Source organism: Macaca mulatta, chromosome 13 (assembly GCF_049350105.2).
Source record: "Macaca mulatta isolate MMU2019108-1 chromosome 13, T2T-MMU8v2.0, whole genome shotgun sequence".
In the NCBI taxonomy this organism is placed as follows: domain Eukaryota; kingdom Metazoa; phylum Chordata; class Mammalia; order Primates; family Cercopithecidae; genus Macaca; species Macaca mulatta.
In genome coordinates, this window is record NC_133418.1 from 13,985,185 (window position 1) to 13,994,395 (window position 9,211).

At 44.4% G+C, this 9,211-nt stretch overlaps 1 protein-coding gene across 6 annotated transcripts in view; it reads left to right on the plus strand.

Annotated features, from left to right (window-relative positions):
* The window catches only part of NCK2 (NCK adaptor protein 2), a 150,868-nt gene extending 141,912 nt beyond the window's left edge, over positions 1-8,956 (plus strand). For all 6 annotated transcript variants that reach the window (XM_015113046.3, XM_015113052.3, XM_001109452.5 and 3 more), the window contains one exon: positions 7,673-8,956. In XM_015113046.3, the coding sequence (XP_014968532.1) occupies positions 7,673-7,867 (195 nt within the window). In that variant the 3' untranslated portion in view covers positions 7,868-8,956. The remainder of the gene's footprint in view (positions 1-7,672) is intronic.
* The last annotated feature ends 255 nt before the right edge of the window (positions 8,957-9,211 follow it).

A 9,211-nucleotide genomic window follows, 5' to 3' on the forward strand; every position in this document is an offset into this window, starting at 1 on the left:
ACCATCTACGTTTGTGTAAGTTCACCCTGATGTTTGCACAATGACCAAATCGCCTGATGATGTATTTCTGATAATATATCCTGTCATTAAGCCATACAAGGCCGTGTGTGTGTGTGTGTGTATACGTGTATATAGATATACACACATGTATAAATATACATATATATACACACATATATGTAAAATGGCCCTTCTGGTAGGTGTGAAGTGGTAGCTCACTGTGGTTTTGACTTGCATCACCACATAACTTTTAATCTCGGCTTTACGTTTTGCTTGTCTTCATTCAGGAGGCATATGTCTCCCCTTTTGAGTTGTATTTCTGTGTGGGGTCTCTCATTTATCTGGGGATGTTTCTCATGGCACTATTACTAAGCATTTCTTTAACATGACCTCTGTAGCATGGCAAGAGCAGCACAGAGTAACAAAATAGAGTTTCAGATCCCTGTGGAGTTGATAACACAGAAAGCAATTTAAATTAGTTCATTGTAATAACTGATGGTGGAGTCATTTGCAAACTGGTCTGCTCACCCATCTTCCTTACTGCATTGCATTTTAGCGTTTTAAAAATCCCATCTACAGTATAGTCGTTGGAAGTATAACAGAGTCAAGCATAGATGCTGCCACAAGCGAGCAGGAGAATACCCATGTATAATTTTCTTCAGCCACCATCCATGGCAATAATTCCAAAGTGTGGTTCCTACACCAGCAGCATCAGCATCACCAGCGAACTTGCTAGAATGCAGATTGCCCCAGCTTGCTGACTTCAAATCTCTGGGGTAGGGCTCTGCAACCTTGGTTTGAAGAAGCCCTCTGAGTCCTTTTTTTCTTCCAAATCCTGAGAACCTATGAACCCCTAAATAATTCCGATGCTCCAATTTGAGAACCACTGCATTGTGGAGTATGCACTTGATTCAAGCCCTTATGCGTACTGTTTGTGTAATATGGTAAAATTCTGACTTTAGTTGTCACTCAGTCACATCAGGTATGACACTGTGGAAAGACAAAGAATAACAAGGACAATATTCTAAAGGCCTATATGGTGAGGTGTTACATGTGACTTTGGGAAATACATTTGAGGATGGGGAGGGCTAAACACACACATGCATACTAACTGGAAAGTGAACAGGGAATGCTCCGTTTTCCTAGATTAGGTAGATGGGACTTGGAGGGCTGCTCTATAGTTGATGATTGATTTTTCATTTATGTAAGTAAGATTACTTCCAAAGTTAATGAGATGAATATTTGAACATGTCAGTGTGGACTGGCTTCAGGCCTGCAGAGTAAATATTTTATAGAGTGAACATTGATAGGAGAATAGGAAATGCTGGTGAGACTCATCACACTTGGGGCAAGGAAGAGAGAATCTGATGTAAAATCAAAGAGCGCTGGGTCACCTGACAGCTAGCAGCATAAGTATAGACAGGAGTTATTTTGATTAAAAGAAGGCTACCTCAGACAACTAGGGAGGTGACCGAATAGAATGGTAAAACTGAAAGGCAGTTTTTCTGAGATAAAAACAGAGAAACTATTAATCAGTGGATCACGATTTGCCTCTAACCTATTTGTTCTCACTTTTGGGAGGTAAATGAACCACTTCTGTGGATAGAAGAGTGCCTTCTGTAAAGAAGTAAAAGGATAAAAACATGTCTTTACCAAAAGAAGAGAATGATACAACTTGCGATAAGAAACCAACAGGATGACCGCTCTCTGAGGGTAGAAGGAGATGTGCAGATTATTGATGCTTGGAGACTTCAGCGTGGCTGGAGATCAGTCCAGGGTCTGTGTGGGAGGCCTGGTGAATCACACAAAGGGCATTTCTACCCTCATCTTTTCATAAAGTCCAAAGTGAAAGATAAGGAGAAGTTTTAAGGTTTAAAGAACCAAAAGGACCTGGAACAAGGCCCCTTCCTCCCATTTCCTCCTGACCATTGTGCTTAGAAGAAAATCACATTAATACGTAAGCTTTCAGGGATGGAGGAGGAAATAAAGGATATTAAAGTCTGTCCTCGGCCTTCGTTTTTTTTTTCCTTCTATGAGAAAACAATGATTAAATCTTGAGAGAGGGAGAGGCGTATCTGATCAGGACATCTGTTTTATAAATTGCAAAGGTGCTTTTCAGCAAGTATTTGAGGCAATGGATCAAGCTGGTGAAGCCGTAGAGATGGGATCAAAGAGTGTGCTCTCTACTGTTCTTTTCTAAAAGTACCCACTTACCACAAGCACAAATTGCAAAGAGATGAGGTATAAGAATTACCTGAAGGCATGAATAATGGAAGAGGTAGTCAAAATTAGAAAATTTTAAGTCTGCACGTTTGTGGCACACCAGATACTCTGAGTCTGGTGTGGGGATGTAGAGTTAAATTGGGTTCTCGCACTTAGTTATATTCAAACATAGACTCTAAAGCCTAAACAAAAACAACGGTGATCATAGAGGCTCCGAGAGAGGTTGGTTTTCCACCAACCTGTTAATTGTCCTTAGATTCCACTTGGAAAATGACTGTCTGAAAAGAAGGGTCGAATGAATGGGTTGTACTAATTGTTCGTTCTCCAGAACCGTTGATTCAAAAACTATGAGAATAGAAAAAGCATTCCTTAAAAGAAATACTCATAGAAGGACATAACAGGAAGAAGTGGTCTGATGTTTGAAAATTTGAAGAATTTGCCCAGTAATCAGCACAGAGAAATTACTATATATCAAGTAAGTACAGCGTTTGGAGATGGAAAGTGTAGGAAATGTGGACAGTGGGAGGCAGCACAAAGGTGGCAATTAAAGAGGAGAAATCAAAGGGCAGATGTTTCAAAACCCGGGGACTGAGTCTAGTTAGGTTTTAGTCCAACCATAGAAAATCTTAATGAGTGTCGTGTCCATCTATGATGGCTTAAAAAGATGTCCATAAATTCTTTACTACTCTTTGCTTCAGAAAGTAGAGCCTGACCCTCTTCCCATAAGCATGGGCTGCACTGAGCAACTCACTTCTAATGACCAAGATGTGGCAGAAGCGATGGAGGGCAGCTTCCGAGACGGGCATTGTGGGTGGCTCTTTGCTCTCTGTTGATCTGTTGATCTCAGCTGCCATGTTGAGAGTACATTCAGGCAGCCCTACAGAGCCCCCCGGGGGTTCATGTGAGCAGACCGCCTTGAAAGTAGAGTCTGCATCCCCGATCAAGCCTTCAGATGACTGCAGCCTCAGCCAGCATCTTGACTGCATGTTTCAAAAATGTGTTAAGATTCTTTGACAAGCTTAAATGTAAAGTACTCTGCCATACTATCAGTACTCATACTTGTTGAGGAACGAGTGTGGCGTGGTCCTTTTTCATCTGATTTCTTGAAGTCTGTTCTAGAAAGCCAACCATGGAAGGACTACAACACATGAGAACGGGACTGATGGAGTTGCTTTCATGGGAATCATTCCCTGGCGCCCTTTGGAGGCAGAGTTGTTTTGGGTCAGGAGTAACTCCGCCTCCATCAGATGCAGGGACTGACTCACTTTGAAAGGAAGAGACCATACAGCAGTGTCCCAGCTGTCCCTTCAAGGGAAATTCCCTATGAGAGATGTCTGGAGCAGAGCCAGAGTCCTCAGGACAGAATCGGAAAGGTATCTGCAGACTGGCACTCCCTCCATCATGGGCTGCTTTGCCCATAAATCACATTCCCATCTTTTTCTGGTGGCCAAACATTTGTTGATGGGCTCCAACACTGCCGATGTTTGTTCCAGATTTTCTTTCTTCCAGTTCTCAAACTGCATCAGAATCCCCTGAAGGGCTTATTAAAACACACGGTGCTGGAGGTTAAAACACAGATGACTGGGCTCCACCCCAGAATTTCTGCTGCAGCAGGGTTGAGGCAGAGCCTGAGAATTTGCATTTCTTTTTTCTTTTTTTTATTTAATTATTTTGAGATAGCGTCTCACTCTGTCATCTAGGCTGGAGTGCAGTGGCGCTATCATACCTCACTGTAGCCTTGACCTCCCGGGCTCAAGTGATCCTCCCACCCTGACCGCCCAAGTAGCTGGGACCACAGGTATGCACCACCACACCTGGCTAATTATTTTAAATTTTGTGTAGAGATAGGGTCTCACTATGTTGCCCAGGCTGGTCTTAAAGTCCTGGCCTCAAGTAATCCTGCCACCATGGCGTCCCAAAGGGCAGGTATTACAGGTGTGAGCCGCCATGGCTGGCCCCTGAGAATATGCTTCCTAACCAGTTCCCAGAGGATGCTGATGCTACTGGTCTTAAGAGCACACTTGGAGAACATCTTAACTAGTTCATCTTCACACTTCACTTAGAGGTGTTCAGTGGTAACATGTAACGGTGTATGTTAGTATACAGATTGGTCTTTTTCAGATTTCCTACAGAAAATCTACTCAGTTTAAATCAAAGAGCACTCCCCAACTTTTAGCACTCCTGCTTGGCATAAATTGGTTCTACATCCTTAACTTTAAGGTTTCTGGTCAGGAGCACACAAAATTAAAAATTACCTCTTCTGCTATGAAAATTTTATTGCTGCAACTCATGCGTGCATACAGGCACACACACACACCGTGATGTTAAATTAAGGAGCTTGAATTAAAAGCAAATTTCCCTTATGTAGAAAGTCATCTGTTGATCATTTGGCTTAATTAAAATTGGGAGTATCATATATTTACCATGATTCACTCCCATACTGCCTCCACTAAAAATGATGCCACTTTATCTCTAAGTTGAGCCTGGCTGATAGTAAACTCTGTGAGACTGCCCTTCATGTTTTCCTAAAGGCACAGACTTCTAGTACAGAATATACATCTTTACAGAATATTAATCATCTATAGGCTGAGGCCTAATCTGAGATTAACCTTCTGATTTCTTCCTGGAGTTTCATCCAGGAGCATGCCCTGGGCCTCACATGGCGATGAGATGGGGCTTTTCCCCTCAAAGGTTTGTTCTTATTTGGTCTATTTGGGACAAAGGTATGCATAAATACAAACTATGCTTACAATTGTTCCTTTCATTCTTTTCTGTTAACAGCTGTGGCTGGTGGGTGAGCCCAGCTGCCTTGCACAATTCGAGTCTTCTCAGGCACTCATTCCCCTCAGTTGTCATTGGTATAAATGGAGTGATTCCTTGTTTTGCAAGGGTTGCACACTTCTTATCAAACATATTTGGGCTTTTGTGAACTCTGTAATAGACAATGGCCTAGGCCTTTGTTAACTGTCTCAGGTCCTGCTGGGAGGTCGCAGAGCGGGGTCGAACTGCTGGACCCTCAGAGCAGGAAGTTCCTGGGCTTTGAGAAAAGCAGAAAGCTGGTCTGGGAATTCCATTAAAAATTTCAGATGTTAGGCTGTGGTCCTGCCACTGGCCAGGCATGAACCTGGTGCTAGCTACCAAGCCAGTGGGTAGAGGATTTACCTTGTTTGGGGTCAGTGAGGCTTCTTAACAGCGGGATAGCCTTTGAGCTGAGCCTTAAGGGAACAGTTGATCATGAGGAGACAGAAGATGGCCCCAAGAACACCACGAACAGGAGTGACATTGGGACTGGGGGTGGGAAATCCTTTAGTCTGATGGATTGGAACTACAGGCAGAGGCCAGTTGGGTAGGTGAATTTTACTCTTGGGCCCTTGAGGGAGACCAGACTCCCTCCTCCACTCCACCAGCCACACTGCCTCTTTAGTGCCACAGAACAGGACCTGCTTCCCTTTCTTCACCAAGGTGCCAATTTCCCGAGCAGTCTCTACCAGCCCTGCCTCGGAGAGCACAGGCTCAGCTCCACATTGTCCAGAGGGCTCTCCTGCCCCCCAGTGCATACCTGTGTGTGCACATACATTCATACATTCATACACATGCACTCACACGCTACACATACTCTCACACACCCTCAATACTCACATACTCCCTCTCATATCTGCACACACTCACACACAGAGCTCTGGTACCTCTTGCTCCTCTCTCATGCAACTCTGTTTTTTGTTGTTGTTGTTTTCTTTTTTTTTTTTTTTTCATAGAACTTACTGCCCTATGCAGCCATCTGTCCACCTCTATTTATCTGCTCCCCACACTGGATTGTCACAGAGCATTTGTCCTGCATGCACACACACGTATCCAGGGTACCGCCTGCCTGGCATGTGTTAGTAACTAATTGTTATTCATTTAATGAATTGATCAAAACTTGATATTTTTGTACAAAGAATATTTATCATTTAGTATCTTCTTTCCTGCATGTTTTTCACCAAATGAGATAAAAGACCTCTCTCTCTCTCTTTCTCTCTGTCTCTCTCTATATATATACACACATTTTTTTTGTTTGTTTTTGAGATGGAGTTTCTCTGTTGTCGCCCAGACCAGAGTGCAGTGGTGTGATCTTGGCTCACTGCAACTTCCACCTCCCGGGTTCAAGCGATTCTCTTGCCTCAGCCTCCCAAGTAGCTGGGATTACAGGCACGTACCACCATGCCTGGCTAATTTTGTATTTTTAGTATAGATGAGGTTTCACCATGTTGACCAGGCTGGTCTCAAAGTCCTGACCACAGGTGATCCACCTGCCTCAGCTGCCCAAATTGCTGAGATTACAGGCATGAGCCACTGCACCTGGCCAATAAAAGATGCATTTTGATTAAAATAATGACATGTTTCTAAAATATTCTGAAATGTAAGGCACTGACATCACAGAATTTAAATATTTTTCAATAAAATCTATAATCAAACCATAGTTCAGCTTCCTCTGGGATATTGTGAACTAAGTTTAAAATGCATCTGGAATTTTCCACTGCTGTTCATATTTTCAAATGCTTAGAATTAGAAAAATTAGCCAGGCGTGGTGGCACATCGGGAGGCCGAGGCAGGAGAATCTGCTTGAACCCGGGAGGCAGAGGTTGCAGTGAGCCAAGATCGCACCACTGCATTGCAGCCTGGGCAATAAGAGCGAAACTCCATCTCAAAAAAAAAAAAAGAATTAGAAAAATTTTGACGTCTTAATTTCTAATAGTGTTAGACATCAGAAATAGTAAAATTTCTAGCCACTGCCTGCATACAAACCACTCTTAATAAATTCCCAATTTATCAAAAAATAGTTTGGGAAATGAAAAACAGCAAATTTCTTCAGCAGTCAGGGCAACACTGTATATTCCATAATGAGTTTGCACTTTTCAAATAACTAAAACGCATTTAGCACTGAAACTGGGCTAAGCAGAATTTATTTTTTCTTTGGTTCAGAATTTCAGAATCATGGACTGCCTCCAGGTCTTTCTGAACATCAGATGCCGTTCTAGATATAAAACAGAGACCTGGCCGGGCGTGGTGGCTCATGCGTGTAATCCCAGCACTTTGGAATGCTGAGGCGGGGAGGTGGGGCAATCACCTGAGGTCAGGAGTTCAAGACCAGCCTGGCCAACATGGCGAAACCCCGTCTCTACTAAAAATACAAATATTAGCTGGGCGTGGTGGCGGGCGCCTGTAATCCCAGCTACTCCAGGAGAATGGCTTGAACCTGGGAGGCGGAGGTTGCAGTGAGCCTAGATTGCGCCACTACACTCCAGCCTGGGCAAAAGAGTGAAACTCCGTCTCAGAACAAACAAAAAACCAGAGACCCAGCGTTTGAGCAATGGGTGGTTTGGATTTAGACACACAGGAGATGTGGATGGATTTAGACACAGCTCCCAGCTGTGGGCCTGGCTGTAACTGTGTTCTGTTTCCTCCCCAGCCCAGCGACTTCTCCGTGTCCCTTAAAGCGTCAGGGAAGAACAAACACTTCAAGGTGCAGCTCGTGGACAATGTCTACTGCATTGGGCAGCGGCGCTTCCACACCATGGACGAGCTGGTGGAGCACTACAAAAAGGCGCCCATCTTCACCAGCGAGCACGGGGAGAAGCTCTACCTCGTCAGGGCTCTGCAGTGACGGCGCCCCGGCCCCACACTCGCCTCCCGGGCCCCACGGTGGAGCTGCCCGCCCGGCCTTGTGGCAGAGGCTCCTCCCGTGGGGGCGGCGGCCCCGACGGCTTCTACGCGAGTCTCTTTATGTTCAGGTCGCTTGGTCGGTTTGTCTCCCATTCGCCATCCAGGCCTAACACCCACACTCGAACCCACCCGGCCGGCCAGCTTTAGAGGAGGGGAGGAGAGGGGCGAGTTCACATTATTCCTTTTCCATCGGAAACGGCGCTCGTGCATTCAACTCGTTCCCGCTCATGGAACCCCTCTTTAAAAAGATGCAGGGCACCTGTGAGCGCAGGAGCGAGCCTCAGGCCACCCAGCGGCAGCACCCGCGTCCTGGGCACTCTGCGTGCTGGGCAGAGCAGGTGGGCCCCAGTCCTAGCAGCCCTCGCCCGTGTCCTGTGCCCTTACATGGCTCCCGGACTCTGCAGGGAGCCGACACGTTTGCTGATAGCAATACTGGAACCACCAGGTGCGATGGCAGTGAGGAAACTGCCCAGTGCCTTTGGGGCTGTGCTTGCAATAAAGAATTTCCTGGAAAGGCAGTCTGCAAAAGAGGGAACCGGTGACGCAGAAAGACAGATGTTTTGGTAATTTACCCCAAATGTGCCATCCACATAGTGCTTTTTCCTCTTGCCCTTCGGCTTGTTTGAATCTCACAATTATGTATTTAATTCTCAAAGAAATATGTATCTGTAGCCGTTTGTTGACACTAATACAGATGATTAAGGAAAACAGCTGGTCTTTGGGGAAGGGAGCTACCAACACTTTATACACACACACACGTGCGCGCACACACACACACACTATATATATATATTATTTACAGGGAAATTTTTCAGGGTTTACAAAAGAGTATGTGATTGGTAGTAAGAGACACAGAATGTTTATGAAGAAATTGCATTTTCTTTTTCCTTTACATTTGAACTTCTTTATAGTTTAAATATACCGTCTTGAGATGGCACATTCCTACGATTGAAGAAGGGGTCTTGAGATCCCCTAAACTTGCATACCCAGTTTTTTGGATATTGTAATAAAAAAAAAAGTATTATGACAAGGCTCTGTGTGTATTTATCTTCGGGAAAACTCCGACTCAATCATGGGAGAGTAATTATTGAAGCTTTCACTCATTGCAGAGTGGGAATCATTTTTAAAGAAGAGCTTAACATTTATTACTTGTGTGTTTTCATTTTCTACCCCCACATTTTTGTATATTGAAATAATGAGTTTTAATTAGTGAAACTCCACGGGGACCCAGAATCTCAAACTTGCTCTGAACTTTGCTCTTTGGAAAGCATTTGTTTAGAAATAT